The following is a 24,305-nucleotide window of genomic DNA, read 5'->3' on the forward strand; positions in this document are numbered from 1 at the left end:
AACAGAATGGTCAAATCTGTTCAGTTTAGGATTATACATTTAGGAATAAATAGGCCTGTGTTGGATTAGGCCCAATCCAGGATATATGGTGTTAATGAACACTTCCACCATGTGGACTCCTGCTCTGAATTAAGGGTGGAGTGATGTTCCTCTCAGATTTCCATCTGAAATCAGCCACTTGCTTAAATAAAGAATGTAAATGTATCCAGTGTGCTTATTTCATGCCTTTGCAAATGTTAATAAATTACTGTATTATGAAGAATTTTTACCAACCAATTGTAGGCCTATATTGCCGTACCTTTGCTGGTTGTTCTTCCTGATGAAAATTCAGAAGAAAAACAATGTTTCCCCATGTGCCATTCTCACCAGAAATGATTCAACAGCTGCAGAAAATTATAATACTTTATTTTTGGAAAAATATTGCGTTTCATAGTCATTTCATTGGTACATTGGTAAAACAATTGCTAGAATAAAGGAGAGCTTTCAAAAAACTGTCAGTAAGCTGCTAACTCTCAAATCACTTTAACAAAATGTTCAATAATACCATAAATCTGAGATACAGTAGAAAAATGCTTTAACCCCTCATTTAATATCTCCCTCTTCCACGTATGCACCTCTGAAAATGTACTGTACACCCACACACAGTAATGTTGACATTGCACATTGTGCTAAAAACAAAGCCGAGCCGATGACTCACGAGACTTAAGGAATAACTGTAAAGGCTTGGGATACATCATCATCAACAATTACAAACCAGCACCCAAGCCAACTCAGGAAATGCCTGTTCTGCCTTTGGTGTACAGTAGATAGCCACTGGGCACAGACATCAGTTCAACATCTAGTTTTGATTTACATTTACAGAGTTGTCAACTAATGTGAATTTAACGTGAAATCAACATTGTCATTGGATTTATGTTAAAGGTTGATTCACCGTCATCACAGATGTTTGGGGGTTGAAATTATGTGCAAATAGTGGGTTTATGCATAACTGCAATGCCAGACACATAGGCTACTGATACTGAATGCAGTGTGAAAGCAAAGAGGAGTGCTCTTGTCCTACGTAAAGGGTCTTTCGCATGAGACAATTGTTGCATGGATCCACATGGATCATTTTTCTGAAAGGCCCTGAGGAGTGTGTATCTGCTGGTGGCAGTTAGGTCTGAGCCATGGGAGGATGATGGTTTGGTGCTGCTGGCATGTGGATGTCTGTCTCCTCCTTGCTGTTGTCTGAGCAGTCAGAAGGCATGTAGCAGCCAGAGTCTCTGGGGCAGTTCAGGTCAGCTTTAATACTCTCAGTTGGGGACTTGGCTTCCTTGTTTAACTCTCCCTCCTTCTGACCATCACCTGGAATGGAACAGACATGTGGGCTTAGAGAGCTTATAGTGGTCTATTTAAATGTTATGTCCACAAATCTGACATGTTCCCACAATATCAGAGTTGCAGAAATAACTTTTTCATAGTTTCCTTTTTCTCTCAAGCACTGAATTATTATGCCTATTGCAGCTGGTATGTTTCAATTTTAATGTAGGCTGTTGAGTCTCTGAGTCTGAGATCTTGTTACTTTTGGTTACTGCAGCTAAAGGTTATTACGTTCAAAAGATCCAAAGTGTTTGCAAGATTGAAAAACAAGATATATGGGCTGGTGCAAAACCCAAACCACAGTTGCTTCTGAAAATTACATTTCCTGTTAGTAGCTTGTCTTGTCTTGCATCACTCAATGTTATGTTTCTTGACTACCACTCAGCCTTTCCTTTCATGTCCTTCTAGCAACTGCCTCTTAAGGTATTAGCAGTGTAAGACATCTTCTTTATCTATCTATGGCCAGGACAAGATGGCTGATATCCTGTTATTTACACACACTGTGTGTAAGTTCACACTTCTTGCAAGTTCACTTCTTGCGGTGATATTATTTTGTTATAATAGACAGTTTGCCAATTTAGCAGTATTGTTATAATGGTTTTAAACTGTGAATGGTAACTTTTGTGAGCTGTTTGCTGTAACTGTCCTGAATTGTTTATTGTAACTCTTTTGAACCGTGTGTGGTAACTGTCCTGAATGATTGGTTGTGACTGTATTGAACCGTGTGTGGTAACTGTCCTGAATGATTGGTTGTGACTGTATTGAACCGTGTGTGGTAACTGTCCTGAATGATTGGTTGTGACTGTATTGAACCGTGTGTGGTAACTGTCCTGAATGATTGGTTGTGACTGTATTGAACCGTGTGTGGTAACTGTCCTGAATGATTGGTTGTGACTGTATTGAACCGTGTGTGGTAACTGTCCTGAATGATTGGTTGTGACTGTATTGAACCGTGTGTGGTAACTGTCCTGAATGATTGGTTGTGACTGTATTGAACTATGTGTGGTAACTGTCCTGTTGTGTTCTCTGTGCTGTAAGTGCTGGCTATCCAGTTATCATTAGCCTCTTTATCTGTGTCCCTGATACTACGGCCCTGATACAGCACTTCCTCTGCTGATGGTATACCCTTCCTTATCTGCTTGATATCTCAAACCAGACTTTTGGCAATCTAAATACAGTACATATGCTTAGAGGGACCTACAGTTTTTGTCAGAACTAGCAGCTCTGGAGCGCCTCACCTAAGAGTATGGATTGTTATCTATTTAAATTGGCAATGTTGATGCCAGAAGGCCCAGGTGTTGTCTTGAGTGCCTTTGCATCCCACCTGGAAATCAAAGTAGGGAAAAGACTGCCCTGACTCACTTTGGGGTTCTTGGAGGCACTCGACGGCAGCCATCAGACGATGTCTGTGTTCAGAATCAGTCACATTGAGTTCCACCAGATGCTGCTCCTTCAGCTCTCTCAGGTCATCTACTGTCTGGTACCCATTAAGGAGCAGGGAGGAGGCATACTCCTACAACACAGAGAAACAATACCAATCGGTAAGCAAGCCATCATGTTCCAATAAAACATCTCAATCCTGTCTGTCATCACTGTGTTGACATCAGAAATGTATGGTTCTCTAAAGATGCAATTTATAGTTTTTTTTTTAAAGAATGCAGGAAACAAGTTTTTTGAGAGCGATTGTTTGTGACAGCAGGTTTGAGGAAAGAGACAGAGAAGAGCGTGAGAGAGACAAGGAGAGAGCGAGAGAGACATTTTACCTCCAAATTGAGGCGCTCTAGGAGTTCCTGTAGCGTTTTGGGCCGGGGTCTCCTGCTCTTCCTGTGTGTCATCTTCTGAGGCGGTTCAGGAACCTTCTCTACTATGAGGTCTACGTAGATGAACTTAAAGTTTCCCACCTTGTTGTTCAGCATGCCTGTCCATATCCCCATAGGAGGCTTGCTGATGATCTCAATCACATCCCCTACCTGAAAGAAGAAATTGGCATTTTACTTGAGCAATGCATGTATTAGGTCTACACAAGCTACTTTGCAAGACATTGGCTCTATCTCAACTGCTTAAAAATCCACGAGGATGTGCTGAAGGACATGTTTGACAATTAAGTCAGGTGGTTCAGTCAGGTAGGTTACCTTAAGTTTGAGTGATTCAGTATCGTACGGACTGGGGACAAAGTCAGTGTGGACCCGGGCTCTGCCACAGAACTGGCCTGTGTAGGAAAGGGGCAGCTCCTCATCCAGCCTCAGACTGTCTCTGTTACTGGAGCCGTCTGATCCACTGGTAACCCCACCTAGGGCGCAGCACAGTGGGATTGGTAGGAGACAGACATCATGTTAGCTTCAAAACAACCTTTACAGGGCTGAATGTGTTACAGTAAGCATTGTAGGTGTTGTCATACATCATGCTACAGAGTGAGGTCGTTTTTTTACTCCTTAATGCGATGCCTATTCATGAGTGTTGATGCCACAGGAGGTTGGTGGCACCTTAATTGTGGAGGACAGGCCTGTGGTAATAGCTGGAGCGGAATTAGGGGAATGGTATCAAATCCATTAAACACATGGTTGTAAGTTGTTTGATGCCATTCCATTCGCACCGTTCCGGTCATTATTATGAGCCGTCCTCCCCTCAGCAGCCTCCTAGGATTGATGCTGGTCTAACAGTAGTCTACTTAACAATTATAATATTAAGTTACAGTATGATGGTTATGGCGGTGAATTAAATATTGACCGTTTAGACTTTTGACTGTGATTATGTTTGTCAGGCATCCTTTGTTGGGTAAATCAAGGTCCAACAACATGCCTTAGCAGATGAGACTACACACTTGATTTTAATCAACTGCAGATTAAACTAAAATTGCATTAGTAAAGAGAGAACTTGTTTAATCCAGTAAGGTGTTGGCTGTGTGCTTACTGGAGGAGCTTTGTCCACTATTGAGACTGTAGAGACTTTCCAGAGAGTGACTGGACTTTCTGTGTCCTTTTGGAAATGAATGGACGCCGTAAACAACATCCCCTTCTCCTTCTTCATCTCTCTCCGTCTTGTCGCACTACCAGTAAAAAAGCAACAGAACAGGTCACGTTTTTTTATTTTATTTTCCCTCCTTTTCTCCTTATGCCGTCACTCCTCATCTCCTCTCACAGCATGGCGGTTGAGGAGGAAGGAAAGGAGAAAGCTAAACTAATCAGAGTGCTGGGTGGGGGCAGGGTTCTAAGATGTTCCGTGTGCCAAAACGGCTCAGTATCCCAGGCAGTTTGTGCAAGAACACAGAGGAGCTTCTCTCCTCTCTCTCTCTGAGTCCTTAATCCACACAGAGCTGCCTTGCCATTTATAACTGAGACTTGACATACGCAGGAGCTGTGTATAATCCCCCTATACCTACTCCGACTGTACCTCCCTCGTTCTCTTTGTGAGAGAAGGGTTTTGTCTTTTTAGCTTCACAAATTACTTGGTTACCAGGTGACGTGTTAATTAGTCTTTGTCCTGTACTGACCAGTGTTTGGACATGTTGGTCTCTGGACCAACATGACTAAAAGCCAGCTCTGGACTAAAACTTGTTTGTCATAATTTATAGTCCTCCTTTCTTTACTTCGTGAGGAGCTATGTACTGTATTCTATTACCACTCTATGATCACTGTATTATCATTCTATACTATTCACTTCCAAGGTTCCTGTTCTGTTGGTTTTATATTGTTAATTTATGTGGACTTGGTCTTACTGTACATTTCCTACATACCAGCCTATACCTCTGCATTAATTGGAACTACCCATCCCGGATCCGGGAGCATTGTCATCAACTACACTAATTAGCATAGCGCAACGGTCAAAGAATATTACTAGAAAATATTCATATTCATGAAATCACAAGTGAAATATAGTGAAACACAGTTTAGCCTTTTGTTAATCACCCTGTTATCTCAGATTTTGAAATTATGCTTTACAGCCAAAGCAAGACAAGCGTTTGTGTAAGTTTATCGATAGCCTAGCATAGCATTATGTCCAGCTAGCAGCAGGAAGCTTGGTCACGAAAATCAGAAAAGCAATCAAATTAACCGTTTACCTTTGATGATCTTCGAATGTTTTCACTGACGAGACTCCCAGTTAGACAGCAAATGTTCCTTTTGTTCCATAAAGATTATTTTTATACCCAAAATTACTCCATTTGTTTGTCACGTTATGTTCAGAAATCCACCGGAAATAGCGGTCACGACAATAGCGGTCACGACAATGCCGGAAGAAAAATCAAATTATATCCATAATATCGACAGAAACATGGAAAATGTTTTTTTATAATCAATCCTCAAGGTGTTTTTCAAATATCTATTCGATAATATATCGGGACAATTGGCTTTTCAGTAGGAGCGAGAGGAAAAATGACTACCTCTGTCTTTTACACAAGAATCACTCTGAGAGCCCTCAGCTGGCCACTTATGCAATGTAGTTGTTTACGCTCATTCTTCAACATAAAGGCGTGAAACTATGTCACAATGCTGTAGACACCTCATGGAATACGTAGAAAAATGAATCTGGTTGATATCCCTTTCAGTGGCCAATAGGGGTGCATAGGAACACAACGGTTTCAAAACATGAGTCATTTCCTGATTGGATTTTTCTTAGGCTTTATTTTTTACTTTTAATTGACAATATTTTGACAGTTTTGGAAACATTAGAGTGTTTTCTATCCTAAGCTGTCAATTATATGCATATTCTAGCATCGGGATCCTGAGAAATCGGCGGTTTACTTTGGGAATGTTATTTTTCAAAAATAAAAATAGTGCCCCCTCTTGCAAGAGGTTAAGACATCAGCTTTCTTTTAGTTAAACTTTCATTTCACTCGTTTGGCTTTTATTAGAGGTCTGTGGTACACTGAATGTCAAAAAATACAGTTGAGGTTGGGGGGTTGTCGGTTTTGTTTGCAATGTATAGAAAAACTGTACAATGATAATTGCAATGTAAAAATTGAAGTGCAATATTGATTTTGTTTTAATAGATGTTACCTTAACTAAATTTAAGGTCCAGTCTATCCTGTCTCAGGTGCCAGACATATTATGGACAGAGTATTCTATCTACGGTGGACTGATAGACAGTGCCAGCCCAGTTCTCTTCTCTCCCTCTCTATTGGCCATTTCACTAAGTAAGACGGTAATGTAATCTAAAACAACAATCTGTTTCCATTACATGGAACTGTGTCCAAAATTCAAGTAGATCCAAGTAAATGTTTTTAGTACCTAATATTTAGCGGATAAGCCAGCACCAATTTTTTGAAGGGCCTAGCAGTTTTGTTAAACAACAGATTTCTTACTTTGACAAGTTGATGTCACAGGGACATTAATTACAGAACATATTTAACCTCTCTTAGATATGTGTGACGTTAGCGTCCCACCTCGCCAACAGCCAGTGAAAGTGCATGGCGCCAAATTCAAAACGACAAAAATCTCAGAATTAAAATTCCTCAAGCATACAAGTATTTTCCACCATTTTAAAGATACAATTTTCATTAATCCAGCCACAGTGTCTGATTTCAAAAAGGCTTTACAGCGAAAGCACTACAAACGATTATGTTAGGTCACCACCAAGTCACAGAAAAACATACAGCCATTTTTACAGAAACCTATACTTCCTGGTTGGATTTTTCTCAGGTTTTCGCCTGCCATATGAGTTCTGTTATACTCACAGACATCATTCAAACAGTTTTAGAATCTTCAGAGTGTTTTCTATCCAATACTACTACTAATATGCATATATTAGCATCTGGGACAGAGTAGCAGGCAGTTTACTCTGGGCACCTTATTCATCCAAGCTATTCAATACTGCCCCCCGTCACCAAGAAGCAACAGGTCAAAATCACAAAATAACAAGAGAGGGGCTCTGGGGTTGTTTTCTTCAGAAGGTGCCTATTCGCCTTAAAATTATTCAAAATAAAAAATAAAGAAAAGAAAACAACGTGCTTCGTCTCACTCACCATTTCCTCTGACAGGGCTTTAGCGTACTGCCTGCCCATCCTCTTCCTCATCGTCAGTGAGATGGCCTTCATCTTCTTGCCTATACCTCCTGAGCTGGTCTGGTCACTATCAACCTGCTCTCCCTCTGCAGACTGCACACATATAAACATACACTTGTTGTTGCATAGTTGAAATGCTTAAACTACGATACAGCAACATAATTTAAAAAGATGAAATAAAGGAAAAATAAATACAAATCTACTAATGTTGAAACAATTAGGGCTGGGACAATAACCGTAATGTGTAACCGCCGATCATGGATGAAGACCGATCAACCCCCCCCCCCCAAAAAAAAACAAAAAACAATATGTGGAACAATCTGAAGACAAGACGGCCAGGCATTCATGCGGTTGGAGCTGTTTCTGCGGTAACTTGAACTCTTTACAATATGATGAAACTTTGTTGCTCCTTGCTGACAAAAGCAAGGTGTTGTAGCAAACAAGTCTTTGGTTGCCTAGGCAAAGTCCCCTTCACTTCAGCAGCAGCACCCATGGAAATAGAATGAAAAGAACAGGGTTGGAATTTGACTGGTAAACTCAAGGTTACATTCGCAATGGCTGCCTGCTATTGTGATGCTATAATTTCCATGGTAATGTAAACTCAGCAAAAAAAGAAACGCCCATTTTTCAGGACGGTGTCTCTCAAAGATAATTAGTTAAAATCCAAATAACTTCACAGATCTTCATTGTAAAGGGTTTAAACACTGTTTCCCATGATTGTTAAATGAGCCATAAACAATTAATGAACATGCACCTGTGGAACGGTCGTTAAGACCAATTAAGGTCACAGTTATGAAAACTTAGGACACTAAAGAGGCCTTTCTACTGACTCTGAAAAACACCAATAGAAAGATGCCCAGGGTCCCTGCTCATTTGCGTGAACGTACCTTAGGCATGCTGCAAGGAGGCATGAAGACTGCAGATGTGGCCAGGGCAATAAATTGCAATGTCTCGTACTGTGAGACGCCTAAAACAGCGCTACAGGGAGACAGGATGGACAGCTGATCGTCCTCGCAGTGGCTGACCACGTGTAACAACAACTGGAATGTTCATTTAATTTATGTGGCTCATGCAATGGAATGTATTTTTATTATACAATGGGTGGATATAATCCTGGATGATGATTGTTTAAAAAATTGCATTCCAGCCGGTGTTTATTCCACAACTTACCACCCGCTAAAGCTATAACATTAAAATGCCCATTTACTCTGTTCCATCTCACGGCGCAATTCACTGTCTCATCAACCCTGCCAGGCAATTTATAAACTCGATCTCCACTATAAAAAGCATCTAGACATTATCTCCCATTTATTTTAGACTAGCATTTGGTTTTCAACTGCGGAGATTTGTATTAACCTTGCTGTATGCCTCTCCGACATTTGCAACATTGTTTACATTTTGAAATTCGAGGCGGCGAAATCACACATTATTTTTGTGGCTGCATCCAAATAAATGTCAGTAGAAAACAGTTTAAACAAACACAAATACAGCTACTTTACTGTTATTCTGTATGCACCTTTTGACATGACTGTAAGTTAGCCATAGTTGGCTACCTAGCAAGCAAGGGATAAGAACGTTACCAGCCAGTGTGGCAATGGAACATTCAGAACGAACGACTGGGTCACGTCTATATATACAAAACGAAAAGACTGAACGACTGGGTCACGTCTATATATACAAAACGAAAAGCCTGAACGACTGGGTCACGTCTATATATACAAAACGAAAAGCCTGAACGACTGGGTCACGTCTATATATACAAAACAAAAAGACTGAACGACTGGGTCACGTCTATATATACAAAACAAAAAGCCTGAACGACTGGGTCACGTCTATATATACAAAACAAAAAGCCTGAACGACTGGGTCACGTCTATATATACAAAACAAAAAGACTGAACGACTGGGTCACGTCTATATATACAAAACAAAAAGACTGAACGACTGGGTCACGCCTATATATGCAAAACAAAAAGCCTGAACGACTGGGTCACGTCTATACAAACAAAACAAAAAGACTGAACGACTGGGTCACGTCTATATATACAAAATAAAAAGCCTGAACGACTGGGTCACGTCTATATATACAAAACAAAAAGACTGAACGACTGGGTCACATCTATATATACAAAACAAAAAGACTGAACGACTGGGTCACGTCTATTTATACAAAACAAAAAGCCTGAACGACTGGGTCACGTCTATATATACAAAACAAAAAGCCTGAACGACTGGGTCACGTCTACATATACAAAACAAAAATCCTGAACGACTGGGTCACGTCTACATATACAAAATAAAAAGCCTGAACGACTGGGTCACGTCTATATATATAAAACAAAAAGCCTGAACGACTGGGTCACGTCTATACGTACAAAACAAAAAGCCTGAACGACTGGGTCACGTCTATATATACAAAACAAAAATCCTGAACGACTGGGTCACGTCTATATATACAAAACAAAAAGCCTGAACGACTGGGTCACGTCTATATGTACAAAACAAAAAGCCTGAACGACTGGGTCACGTCTACATATACAAAACAAAAATCCTGAACGACTGGGTCACGTCTATATATACAAAACAAAAAGCCTGAACAACTGGGTCATGTCTATATATACAAAACAAAAAGACTGAACGACTGGGTCACGTCTATATATGCAAAACAAAAAGCATGAACGACTGGGTCACGTCTACATATACAAAACAAAAAGCCTGAACGACTGGGTCACGTCTACATATACAAAACAAAAATCCTGAACGACTGGGTCACGTCTACATATACAAAACAAAAATCCTGAACGACTGGGTCACGTCTATATATACAAAACAAAAAGACTGAACGACTGGGTCACGTCTACATATACAAAACAAAAAGCCTGAACGACTGGGTCACGTCTACATATACAAAACAAAAATCCTGAACGACTGGGTCACGTCTATATATACAAAACAAAAAGACTGAACGACTGGGTCACGTCTATATGTACAAAACAAAAAGACTGAACGACTGGGTCACGTCTACATATACAAAACGAAAAGACTGAACGACTGGGTCAAATCTATATATACAAAACAAAAAGCCTGAACGACTGGGTCACGTCTATATATACAAAACAAAAAGACTGAACGACTGGGTCACGTCTATATGTACAAAACAAAAAGCCTGAACGACTGGGTCACGTCTACATATACAAAACGAAAAGACTGAACGACTGGGTCACATCTATATATACAAAACAAAAAGCCTGAACGACTGGGTCACGTCTATATATACAAAACAAAAAGACTGAACGACTGGGTCACGTCTATATATACAAAACAAAAAGCCCGAACGACTGGGTCACGTCTATATATACAAAACAAAAAGCCTGAACGACTGGGTCACGTCTATATATACAAAACAAAAAGCCTGAAAGACTGGGTCACGTCTATATGTACAAAACAAAAAGCCTGAACGACTGGGTCACGTCTATATATACAAAACAAAAAGCCTGAACGACTGGGTCACGTCTATATATACAAAACAAAAAGCCTGAACGACTGGGTCACGTCTATATATACAAAACAAAAAGCCTGAACGACTGGGTCACGTCTATATATACAAAACAAAAAGCCTGAACGACTGGGTCACGTCTATATATACAAAACAAAAAGCCTGAACGACTGGGTCACGTCTATATATACAAAACAAAAAGCCTGAAAGACTGGGTCACGTCTATATGTACAAAACAAAAAGCCTGAACGACTGGGTCACGTCTATATATACAAAACAAAAAGACTGAACGACTGGGTCACGTCTATATATACAAAACAAAAAGCCTGAACGACTGGGTCACGTCTATATATACAAAACAAAAAGACTGAACGACTGGGTCACGTCTATATATACAAAACAAAAAGCCTGAATGACTGGGTCATGTCTATATATACAAAACAAAAAGACTGAACGACTGGGTCACGTCTATAGATACAGAACAAAAAGACTGATCTACTCTGTCAACCGAACCAATAGAACGAACGACCAGTCGGCTTGGGTAGCAACCTTAGATTTATGTCCGGACTATGTCTTGTGGGAGGATGAAATAGTATGAATAAATTAATCAAAATAATGTTTTTTATGAAAATATGTCAATCATTATTTGGATATGTTGATATAACTCATTGTATAAAAGTAATAATGCCCTCGAAGCCGGTGTTTGATGGATATATTGGCACGGTTTGCCAACACCCGTGCCAATATATCCACCAAACACCGGCTTTTCGGGCATTATCACCTAAGTAATGTCAGTGTAGTTTAATAAAAAAAATCACTGCCCATATTGATGGGTACACTTCCTGCTATGACTTACTGCTTTGTTCCTATGGGCAGAGATACTTAGAAAGGAGAAGATATGAATCCCAGTGGCCAATGAATGGAGACGATCGTGATTGGATCACGATTTCAAAGCTGTACGATATTACAGAGAATAAGTTCATTATCTCACATCTCGGAAAAGATTCGTAATGTTGTACTTCTTGTTCAAGTAATTCATGCTAATGCTGTTTTTTTTTAGTTTAGCGTCCAATTGACTCCCATTCTTGAAGGAGTGATCTCCCTGTCCCAGAATCACCCATAATTCACTGTGTGGCCCATTGACGACACATGGGAAACGTACACAATGGGTGTTAATACGATTCGAGTGAGATTCCCCTCTTCTCAAAATTATCTCTGCTATGGGTATGCGTGCAATGGCCCCCAGTCCACCCATTATGCCATCATTGACTTGAATGGGGATGACCGTTCTAGTCATTCTATTTCTATGGCAGCACATACGGTCATGAGCGGAGGAGAGGAGAAAATGTATTTGTTCATTTTATTTTGCTATTCAAACGCCTATAACGGTGACCACGGTCATTTGGCTGACAAATAAACGTCATCCAAAATGACATGACAGTCACATCCCTAGAAACAATGAAGAAAGTTTACAGTATCACTTATAAGGAATTACTTGTTGAAGTAGCCAACAAAATCAGACAGATGCTTCACATACCAAAGCACCTCCATTTTCCTCTGGCTTCACTGGGGCTGGTTGGTGTCTGAGTGAGTCAAATCGGCCAAAGCTGGTGGAGCGCTGGGTGAGATGAGAGATTAACTTTACAGATTAAAACGTGTTTGAGATGGTAACAGCAGGACACATGTTGTCTGGCTGTCATGTTTACGTTGAACTCAAAGCAGCACAATACAAACAAGTAATGTCTGTAGTAGGCCTATACCTTGTAAACCATACATCTAACCTGGCTGTTCCTCTGGTCATGTATTTACATAGTACTGTCTGTATTACCACCAGGCTCCATTATGGCATTTTATGAGATTTCTCTTAATCTTTTTTGTACTTATTGTGTCTTATGTTGCATTTGACTAAGATTGGATTTGATGATATAACTGCAGGTTCAGTTTGAACTCTACAGATGTATTTTCTAAAGCTACCAAACCAAACCAAACCTTGTCTTTGTAGTATTGTTCTTTTGTACTACTACTACTATTGATATCCTGAGTATTATGAGTACTTCTGTATGGTAATGGATGAGTACTGAGTGGTGTTCAGCTTCACTACAGCTAATGGAGTTTGTATCAGTTATGGTCGGCTGTTTGCCATAAAGTGATGTAATGTAAATCTCTTATACTAAATCCAATGTAATACATTGAATATTATAATATTTCATGTCATTCTTGTGCTACAATTTTTTGTGTGTGTTGTATTCCTGTTATATAATAGCGTTATTGTTATGGATTTTATTATTCTAGTACATCCTGCTGTTCGCCCTTAAACCTGTCATCTGCTCATCTGCACTATGCTAATTGAAAGATAATAATCTGCATAAACGTCATAAAAAATGTGACTGTGTGAAAAGCAATGGCCCGTTGTTCACTGGCGGCCCATTAGATTAGTTTTTGTGGTCATTCTGAGGCTCTCATCCAACATCTGTTACATTAAACCCTGGCTCGTGGCCCCGCAATGATCATCTGACCGTTAGTGAACCGTGAACCTTGGCCGGCTGCAGTCACTGTCACCTACTGGGGAAAGCTAATGCTTTCTAACAGAAATAATGGTCAAATAGCAAGAGCAACAAATGCTAGTATTGCTTTTATAATGAACTCAAACTTTTGAGTGAATCTTCATTTTCAATATCCTGAGTTACCACTGTAATACAGCCTAATGTTTGGCAAATATGCTTTACAACTTTTCCTTTTAAATTACAACAAGTACTTTAAGTTAAAAAATGTTTAAACAAAATGCTCAGCCATGTAAAATGTTGTTTTCTGTTATTACAACAGCAAATCAAAAAAGCACATTTTATACAAAAAAAACAGACTTTTAAATCATCTCACCTTTGGTTTTGTCTTGCTCTTCGTGTCGTTGTTTGAGACATTTGACGGTTTCCTCTGAAGCATAGTGCTGAATCTGAATAACTGCTGGTCAGTTTTTTTGTTGTTGATAAAAAACAACTGTGCTGTTGCTTATTTAACCGATCATCATATCAACAACCTACTGTACTGCGACAGTTGTGCAGAGCAGCTACATTTCCTCTAAGGCAGCCAGGATGTGACTGTCTCTACACAGTCTGTTTATCTGTGATGAAAGACATGCATGTGTTGTACTTTTAGGTGGGAGGTGGAAAGTCTGGTCAACAAGCTACATACACTGAATAATCCTCAGCGCACCCAGAAAGCCTCATTGATGACTGCTTGATTGGGGTTGTAATAATTGAGTAATTGTTTTTTGTTGTTGCCATAATTGCAATTTTTTAAGGTTGAAAGACTTTTCAGACTATGTCACAAACTGTTGTCTTCATAGTTTTTTGATAGTTCACTGTAACCAGTAAAATGAATTATGAGGAAGTGACCAAGCGACTGGTGAGCACAGGAAGGGGTGAATTACCACAAAGCCTGTATATTGCAGTTTCCGTTTCTATTACTTTAATAAGCTTGTTCATTGTTAAATGAATACCAAATAGAAATTTGCCTGTGTAGGGGGAAGTGTTCCCTACAAAGCAATCATTTGGGAAAGATCAGTCCCACAGCTTCCCACAATACCTCTGTCAGACCTGTATGTAAGCTACTTTAAGTGAACCGTATCTTACCGTGGATTCTGAGATGTCCAGATCTGTGATCGAGCGGATGACCCGTTGGTGTGAGAACACTGGCGGTGTCTGTTTGCTGTCCAGTTCCTGGACCAGACTCTCAAAGTGGTCCCAAGCTGTTGCTCGGGGCAGGGTGAAGTCAAAGCCATAGTTCCGGGGCTCGTCTGGGGGCCGGTGACAGGTGTGGTAGGGGACATCCCAGGGTGGAGGGAATTCTGTGAGGCCCCAATGGTGGTCGTGAACCCCAGTGCTCCAAGGTCCTTCCACAGCTTTCCCATTGGTCTCCTTAGTCTGCTGCTTCTGTGGTGATGGTGGGTCAGCCTTCGAGGACTTCTTCTCTGTCTTCTTCCCCAGCCCGATGCAGGTGATGACGGGACTGTCGTTACTGAACACAGAGTCTGCCAAGTGACCTGGACAAGAAGAGAAATAAAGGACTTTTTAGTCCTATTCATTCATAGATACGTAATTTATTCTTTAAAGAACAATAAAATCATCAGCTTTCAATTGTTAATGAGAGTTGCCCCTATTATTCTAGGGTTTTGTATTCATAGGATTTGTTGTGTTTCAAGCAGGCAGGCAGCTCTGTCTTTGGATTTGGAGCCAAGGTGCATCCATTAGAACTCACAATTGCTGTCAGTCTTTCCATCATCTAGTCCCATCTGGCTTCCCTTCTTCACTTTCACTAGCCTCTGGAACCTCTTCAGCTTTCCCTTAGATTCAGCCATGTCAGCCTCCGCATCCCCAGTCTGCAGCAGAATAATATGTGTAACAGTATAATTTTAAACCATCCCCTCGCCCATACCCGGGCGCGAACCAGGGACCTTCTGCACACATCAACAACAGTCACCCACGAAGCATCGTTACCCATCGCTCCACAAAAGCCGCGGCCCTTGCAGAGCAAGGGGAACTACTACTTCAAGGTCTCAGAGCTAGTGACGTAACCGATTGAAACGCTATTTAGCGCACACCACTAACTAAGCTAGCCGTTTCACATCCGTTACATATGGGTAGAGTAGGCTATCTGTGTCCATTATATCAGTGTGCATTATGTAATGCCTAGTACTCTCAAGTTGTCAAGTGAAAACTTGACATGGCATGTTTTTGTCTTATTTGTATTTGTCTTTAGTTTTGCACTGGTTATAGAGTTTGCATGAAGATTAAAGTGGAGGAGTGTCTGTGATTTTGCCTCCGCCACAGTTCCTACCCTCAGTTCACAACCTACTTCTTCCTCACCCCAACCACCCTTACAATCCTGGCCAGCAGAGCAGTAGGTCTAACTGTACCACATGGTGCCTTCCCAGTCACCTGAGGACGTTGGTTGATCTATTAGTTGTAAATTCAACTGGCGGGATGAAGGATGAGGGAATGGATGGACCGGGACATTTTTAAACCTCACCAAAATAAAATGCAAAGGTACATTTCACTCGATTCTTTTTTAAATGTAACCTTTATTTAACTAGGCAAGTCAGTTAAGAACAAATTCTTATTTACAATGATGGCCTACCCTGACGACTCTGGGCCAATTGTGCGCAACCCAATGGGACTACCAATCACAGCTGGATTCGAACCAGGGTGTCTGTGGTGATGCCTCTAGCACTGAGATGCAATGCCTTAGACCTCTGCGCCACTCGGGAGCCCAATAAATACACATATGCCAGCTCCAGCAATGTTTTTTTGTGCCAAAATCTCAAATAGATAGAACCAAATACAGAAGAACCATATAAACGGACACAACATGTAAGAACCCATGTGTGCTCACATTCCCCTCTACTATATGTAGAGAGAGAAGCACAGAGAGGGCTTGCTACATCCACACACAAGGATCCGCGTGCCACATCCAGACAAACATACTAACACAGAGAGACCGATCCGTGTGCAGCTCAGGGGCCATGTGGGTGAGGGATTACCATTTCCATGCTCTGCCATCTGCACTGCATTACTAATAATTATCACTGTGCTGCTAAAGTGATTGCTGCCTGCTTGTCCCACAGGAGATTGTGCTAATGCCATAGTGCATTGTTCTTCTCTCCAATCTACAATTACTGTGTCGTCTATTGTAGCATATGGTCAGTATTTAGCACTGCATGAAACAAGAGAGTATTTCATGTATTTATTGTGTATATCTTTCAGATAAATACTGAAAATGTATTAAGGTACAGCATCAGTACACCACCATACACCATTCAATGGGCATGAGGTCTCTGGCTGCCCCTGCTGACAATAACACTCACCATGTTCTGCTGATGGCTGTCAGGGGGCTCATAGTTTGGGTTCCAGGCCTCAAAGTTCACCCCCTGCACAAACAAAATAACAATACAAGTTTAATGAGTTACTTATATCCTCAATGCTTTTAGTGAAAACCAGGGTTAGGCCTAATGTTCAACATGGCACTACATAAAAGGCTATTCATATATCATTCATTACGTTGGTAAATTCATCTAAATCAGACTTAATCATACTATTTTATGACTGTTCACAAATTGATCTCTATTCCCAAATGTATCTCAACTCACAATAGACCTACTGACTCCCAAACGTGACATGCGTGTGTATTTCTACGTGTGATCACTGAACATTTTGTCGGGATGGAGGAACCAGACACATGCAAACAAACATGGAGCCCTCCAAATAAAATTGGAAATTGACAGAAAAGTCTTAAATGAAATGAAATATTCCAAAACGTATTTCTCACAAGTGTATCGTGGTTTGTGAGCTCTGGAAACGGGTCCGCTCCAAGAATGAGAATAAATAAATGAATGTGATGGGCCTACTGATAATATATTCCGCGAATAATAATAAGTTATCCAAACACCATCGTTCTAGATTATTGAGAAATGGCGGGGATTAATGGTAAATTTAGCATCAATTGCTTTCTCTGTATTTCAAGATGACCCAAAATGTTTACACAACCAAACAGCTCTGTGTCTGGGGAATTCATTAATAAAATGATCGAGCATTTCAATCAGGAAGTGATTATATCTCAAACAGAAAGTGAAAAACAAGGGCCATACGTTTTAGAGATTTATGTGTGATTGGGAGAGCATTGGAGGGAAGAATTTAGAAAAAGCCTGTCGGAAATTCAAAATGTGACTTTTACATAGAGAATATTGCATGTGTACCATATATCCATCACTGATGAAATGAGCAAGGCCAGGTGATTTGAGCTCACCTGTTTGGGTAAATTAAGCCAATGCTGCTCATTTCAGGGGAAAAGTGTTTATCCAGTTGCCTTTGTCATTTGAAAAGTGTAGTCCAATATCTCTAATCGAATTTGTGGTATTGTGCTAGCCTACAATTGATCTTTTGTCAAACAGTTGATGAGGTTGATGATGATGATGATGATGATGATGATGATGATGATGATGATGATATGATATGCAGTATTACCTGAGTTGCGGGCTCTTTTTCTCTTCTTTCAGAGTTCAGCTGCTCCACTCTGTCCTCTACCGCCAGCACGCTTCTCTGACAAGGACCTTGACCCATCTCTGTGGAACCACAGGTAAGAATGCAAGGTTAGACCACTTTTCTGGTACTCAGTAGGTTGTTGTCAGTACCACACACACACACACGCACGCACGCACGCACGCACACACACACACACACACACACACACACACACACACACACACACACACACACACACACACACACACACACACACACACACACACACACACACACACACACACACACACACACACACACACACACACACACACACACCACAATCTTGACTTGTTTGGTTGTAGATTTGCAGGTGTAGGGTTACCTACTGTAACTATGCCTCATGAACCAGAATCCAAAGGAAACTGGCAATTTGTCTCAGCCTCAGTTCGTTTTTTTTACAGCCAACAGACTCCCTATTCAGCTGTCCCATTCAACATAATCCCTCATCATAAAACACTGCGATAGGTTTTTTCCTTCCTCACTGACTTTGGAAAAGCATGGGGAGCATCAGTAGGTCTGTCTGTATCTGTCATCATTAACTAAATCCTACAAGTCTGTCTCACACACACAGTGACTCTCTCGGGCCTTAGCAAGCATACCCTAAATGAAACATGGGGTTTATGTTCTTTGGCTGACATATGTTTCTGGCCGTTTACCTTCTTTGTCATTATTCTTGATGTGAACAAAATCTTGCTTCTCTCTGAGTGACTGCCAGTAGACATTAGTGTCTGTGTTATCTGCAATAGAGGGGTCAGGGGAGGAAAACAGAGGCCATTAAGGCCTCTATATTAGTGGCAGCAAGGCTAAGTGGGAGCCAAGTGAAATCAAATAGAGTACAGAAGCCAGTAGGTCTAGCACGGCCAAGTAGGTTACTAATACTGAGTGCAGCATTGGGTGCACACTATACAGCTCCAAATACATTGGAGAGCAGGATCAAAGCAAAGTTAGTAAGAAGCCTGTGATTTTACGCTCACTCAAACACGTCTGAGTATGTCAGTGTATTGCAATCATTTTTGTTGTACTAACCTATGGTTTCATTGTCCGATGTTGACGTTGTTGGTACATGTGATCTGAAATGACAAATGAAAATAGATTCCGGTCAATGTTGAGGTTGTCTCTACAAGTTGTCGCCAGCAGAGCATTCACTCAATATGCAGACATTTTGTCAGAATGTTGTTGTTTAACCATATTAGATAAATGTCGCTAACGGTCTAGGATGATGACATATTATGGCTCTAACAACACCTCAGGAGAAGTCTGGCGCTGTGGTTACAATATGAACACGTGAAACACACAACACTAACTGGATTTTATCTTTCAACAACAACGAAGTGCTTGATAAGATTTGTCATAACACAACTGTTTGATTCACTCGCAATCAAAAATGACACAAGTCATTTCCAACGTACAATTCTACATTTTGACCCATCTCCTTGCATGCAATAGCGATGTCTTTGACAGTTTGGGTCTGTGTCATTCTGTAAACCACTAGCCTAAATAAACATTCTGGGAAATCCAAATCCAAGGTACTGTATTTCCAACAACATTCTGTGAAATATTTGATCTTACATTTTAGACTTACAATAGGTGAGTACATGCAATACATGTAAACGGGAAAGAATATTATATATCCCAACTCTTATCCCAATGAATCTAATCCTAATCCCACCCAAATGAAATTGCACCATAACACCTAATACACACCATTCATCTAATATCATAGTTAAACACAACCACAGGCTAGCTATAGGCTCCATGTTTACAACTGTAAACATGTTTTATGTTCCACCTACGTCAGTAAATGGACTGGGCTTGCCAATTTGTTTGTGGATCTTTGGAGAGAAGTACATCTTTAAGGAAAGAGTTCCATCTTTAATTGTTTACTACAGTAGAATTAAGTGAAGGAGATCAGGTAGACTGCTTGTAATTTGTCAAATATATAGAAAAAGTCTTCAGCTTTCAGTGCGTTTCTGCTTCAATTAACATTACATTACATCCCTAGGAACACCCTTGAACTTCAACCTCTATTGGGTCATTTAAAAAAAATCCAATCCTCAGTCAAACCAGACTATGAACTATGGCCTTGTTCCGATGTGAAAATTATGGAATAGGTGCCTTCTAATAGACCAAGGTCCAAACAGACAGCTCTCTGGAGGCTTAGAGAGTGAAGGCCACCATGAAAGGACAGGAACATTAACGGTGGACCTGCTGAGAACTCCGGATTAACTCATCACCTCCTGGAGGTATACAGTAAGCAGCACCCCTTAGTATCCAATGCAGGGGTTAACTAAACCCCTCACTCTTTCTTTAACCAAAGCATTTATTGACTGAAAGCCGTAAACAATACAAACTTCCATACCTTCTCTTCTTCTTTTTCAAATGGGATTTGTGAGCCTCGGACAGCTCCTGGGAAGAAAATAAATGTAATGTAACACTGCATTGAACTGGTACACATAATGGATTGCACAAGTAGGCCATCTCCAAATACCCTGATTAAACTTAGAGATTGGTATAGGCTTACACAGAAAAGTTGGTCTTCAGGCACCCATCCAATGACCTGAAGTTTCAGCAGCAGATTGCAGTCACAGGTCACCAGCAATGTCTGACTGGTTTGTTATTGTTGGAGACTAACGTCAGTGTGTTGGAAGCTGTTGGCCTGATATGAGGTCTACTTTAGGTCCTGCTTTATCTGGATAGTCACCTATAGATTATCTATATATGCTCAATCTAGAAACTGCAACAGTGTTGATGTGCAACAATTTTCTAGGGTTAGGGAGTACATTAGTTAGTGTATTGATATTTTGTTAAATATTTGGTAGAACTCACTGTGGGTATACATGGATCTGAGCCTCTCCACTTAGCCCTGTCCCTCAGAGCAGGGCTGCTGTGTCGGCTGTTGTGTCGACTGGGAACTCTACAACTGTGTTCTTGGATGACTGGGTGTTTGTTGAGAGCAGGCTCGTACAGGCTGTCCGTCGAGCCCTCCTAGACCAGAGGGAAGAGAGCAACATGATCAGGGACAGGAAAGACATAAAACAGTATAAACACACTGAATGCTGTGGTTTACAGCAGGGATTCTTAAACTTTTGGGAGTCGAGGACGTCTTTTGTGATAGCAAATTCATCAGGGACCCCCTCATAGGTTTACTATGACTTCGGCAGTGCATGGCCGAACAAACCAAGTTTCGGGCCTTGGGAAGTAACATTTTGAAGGCCCACCTCTTTGCATCAGAGAGAGATTTTGCAGAGAGACTTTTTGTTGTTTCAGATTTAAAGATTATATCCTGCGATTCTACACATTTTGCCATTTTAAAGCTTAAATTACAGTGTATTTATGTAAAACAGAAAGTAAATTAAGTATTAAGTTGAAAAATGTATAATGGAGTACTATGGATACCAATATCCCTGTGAGCCTCCCAGGCCCATGTTGCACAGGGTTACGAAGATACATTATAGATGAATTATATTGTATTGTATTGTATTACACCCTCTACATTTTTCCACAGATCCCTTGCCCAGAATTCGTTATATAATTGTATTTATTTTTATATTTTGTATATTTTGAGATCTGGCCGCAGACCCCCTGCAGTACTTCGGCGGACCCCAGTTTAAGAACCCCTGCTTTATGTTCTCAGTAGACTATTCCATGGGGTATTGTTTATATACTCAATGGTCAAAATTCACACGTTGCCAAGTTCCGTGACTTGTTACTGTGTTATATTGGTTGTCATAAGCATGAGGTGATGATAGAAAACAGTCAAATCTTTAAGTTGCAGTGCCACACTTTTTCTTTCTGATCTTAACACACCATTTCACCAAGTTCACTGTCTAGTTGCAAGTTCTATACGTGTTATTTGGATAGGAATGACATGCTGGATTCTTCCAATCAGGGGGAATGTGGCTAGCCAGGTCAGGTTAGGAGACTTGATAAAATACATCTGATTATAGTATGACACACAGTAAGACACGGTCCTTCTGACCTTTGACCCTTGAGTGTGTTTGAGCACTGCTCTAGTACTATAATTGTTGTATTCATATTCGGGGTTGGTTAGTCTCGGAAACCCCTAAAGTCTGTTATGAATCCCTATGGTGTGCTAAACCAACCTAGTTACCTGTGTCTTAAATCCTACCTGAGGTTACAGTCAGACCTGCTGTAAAAGTCCAATTCTGAAGTGTACATAACATGCCAACAACAAATGAAGTAGCTGCATTGACACTTTACACAGTGAGCATGGGGGATTAAATGTTGACTCTGGGGTGATTACTTTGGCCTAATCCATGAATAGGACATGTTCCTCTCTACATAACCTGGTGAGCCGTGATCTGTTCTATGGAGCTCCATGTCGACCACATTTACCCAGTAATCCCAAACAGGCTAAAAACATTTATGCAAAAAACATGAACTTTTTCTTATTTTTAAAGGTATTTTAAATTTGACATCTAATGTCCATTCTATAAAAAAAGTCATGCTTTTTTATTTTTCTTAATGTGGGCTATTGTTACAGGTTGCTAACTAGTTTTTGGAGACTCATCCAGGATGTGTATAGGGAAAATGGACTCTCTAACTGTGTCCTAACCACTTTCACAACTCCCCTATGTCAACAGTATTCAAAGAATACTATTTTAAACTTTTCTTCAAAGTTCAAATTACATTACAAAGGAAATGTTAAGTTCAAAAGCATCACATTGTCTTGCTTGACTCTATGTCAACCTCTATAAAAGTATGTATTTGAAGAGAAACCTACTTTGTCAAAGAAAAATTGTATTTTAGGACCAATTAATAAAACATTTGCCGCTTCATCAATTCAGAACATTTAATCCTCCTATTAAAATGATCTGTCAGCTCTAAAAACCCGACGTGACCAACAGCTACAATACACAAATGTCTTTTGATAATTTTCTAATGCATAGTACAACTGAAAGCTCAATCTCCTTTATGTCTCCTTCTGAGAGAGTCCATGTCAGATCCCTGTCAACAGCAATAACATCTCTGTGCTACCTATCCTTTCTGAGCAATATGCCAGATTATGAGAGGGACTGGACAGGGAACGCAGAGACAAGACAGTCTGTCCTGGCGATGTGGTCAATTCCATTTTAATGAATTCAATTCAGGAAGTAAACATCCACAACCCTGTCTGAGATGGAAGAGTTTTTGAGACACCAAAAAAATAATACAAAATACAAGGAAGAGAAGGTTCATTAAAGCAAGCGTGTGTCTTACCAGAGAGAAGCAGAATAGGTTCATATTTCAGATGCTGTGCCTCTCTCCACCTCTGGCCACAGACAATGGAAAACAGTAGAGACAAGCTGACTGCTGGGGACTCCAGGACACACACATGCACACACACAACCACAAACACACACCCCTATATACACATGCCCAAACACACAGCTCCTGCGCTCCGCAGGCTGTCTACAGCCCTGCGGCTTAGTACCAGTTTAAAATCCCTCTCATAATCCAATAGAAGCAGTGAACCATTACTGTCCAAGACAGCCCTCACAAACAGGCAGGCCGGCCTGGACTAGGCAGGCCACCCATAATCACACTCTCAGCAGGCAGGCGCTGGCTCAGGCTGGCTAACTGCACACAACAAACAGTGCTACAGCTCACACCGCTTTTGTTATGGGATGTTTTTGTCATTACTGGGATTTTGACGTGATGGTGTTGTGATCTTTTAGTCAGGCTTTAGTGATATAAGTGAAAGTGTTAAGATGGTTACTTTTGCCAATTAAAACAATTCTAATATTCCTGAGTGAACACTTAGCAAAGGTATTTTATTCATAAATTATATTTTACAATTTATAGAAAAAATACAGTATTTACATTTGTTGCAATATTATACCCTTCTTGAGGGCACAAAACATTTAAATAATCAAGAAAATATTTTCCCCACCCAAACATTGCAGGCCTGCTAAACATGCTAAACATTTTTTACATGTAAAGTTAATTGGTATGTGTATGCGACTGGGCAAACCCAGACATTAAAACCATATTTTGTATAATCTCTTATAAACCCTGATGTTAATTCTTCATGTTTAGATTTCAGTTGTTCAATAGATATTGTGGACAATGTTAGCAGACACACACAGCAGACATGTCATGCACTACACTGAATATAAAACGAAACGACAACACAAAAGACTAAAAGCATAAGATATGATACCACCATTTTCAATCCACTCAGATAAACAGATCAACTGTCCACATCTTTCTTAAACAAATCCTGTCAATTGTCAGCATTAAAGTGAAATTATTTCTCCATTCCAAGGACAGATATGACACAAATATATATCTGTTTTCACTAGGCTATATGGCCCATTTACTCTAAGCAGAGGTTCCGTAGAGGATTGCCCTCAGAAAAATAACATTATTTTTT

At 40.3% G+C, this 24,305-nt stretch overlaps 1 protein-coding gene across 7 annotated transcripts; it reads right to left on the reverse strand.

The window, feature by feature from the left end:
* Nucleotides 1-388: 388 nt before the first annotated feature.
* Nucleotides 389-23,348, reverse strand: samsn1b (SAM domain, SH3 domain and nuclear localisation signals 1b). Of its 7 annotated transcripts, XM_046322586.1 has the most exons (16): nt 23,150-23,317; nt 20,756-20,914; nt 20,289-20,335; nt 18,956-18,999; nt 18,586-18,666; nt 17,870-17,967; nt 16,714-16,776; nt 15,108-15,228; nt 14,483-14,892; nt 12,391-12,471; nt 7,319-7,450; nt 4,270-4,405; nt 3,492-3,649; nt 3,123-3,329; nt 2,722-2,872; nt 389-1,344 (listed from the first exon to the last, which is right to left on the reverse strand). In XM_046322586.1, exons 1-16 carry the CDS (start codon nt 23,171-23,173, stop codon nt 1,154-1,156), a joined length of 2,103 nt encoding a protein of 700 aa, XP_046178542.1. In that variant the 5' UTR covers nt 23,174-23,317; the 3' UTR covers nt 389-1,153. The 7 variants fall into 7 exon arrangements, 4 of the variants coding, with proteins under 4 accessions (XP_046178542.1, XP_046178549.1, XP_046178561.1 ...); XM_046322593.1 differs by lacking the exon at nt 12,391-12,471 and having other exon boundaries at nt 23,150-23,318; XR_006834380.1 differs by lacking the exons at nt 389-1,344; nt 2,722-2,872; nt 4,270-4,405 and having other exon boundaries at nt 3,187-3,329; nt 23,150-23,341.
* Nucleotides 23,349-24,305: the final 957 nt, after the last annotated feature.

The sequence above is a fragment of the Oncorhynchus gorbuscha genome, linkage group LG02 (genome assembly GCF_021184085.1).
Source record: "Oncorhynchus gorbuscha isolate QuinsamMale2020 ecotype Even-year linkage group LG02, OgorEven_v1.0, whole genome shotgun sequence".
In the NCBI taxonomy this organism is placed as follows: domain Eukaryota; kingdom Metazoa; phylum Chordata; class Actinopteri; order Salmoniformes; family Salmonidae; genus Oncorhynchus; species Oncorhynchus gorbuscha.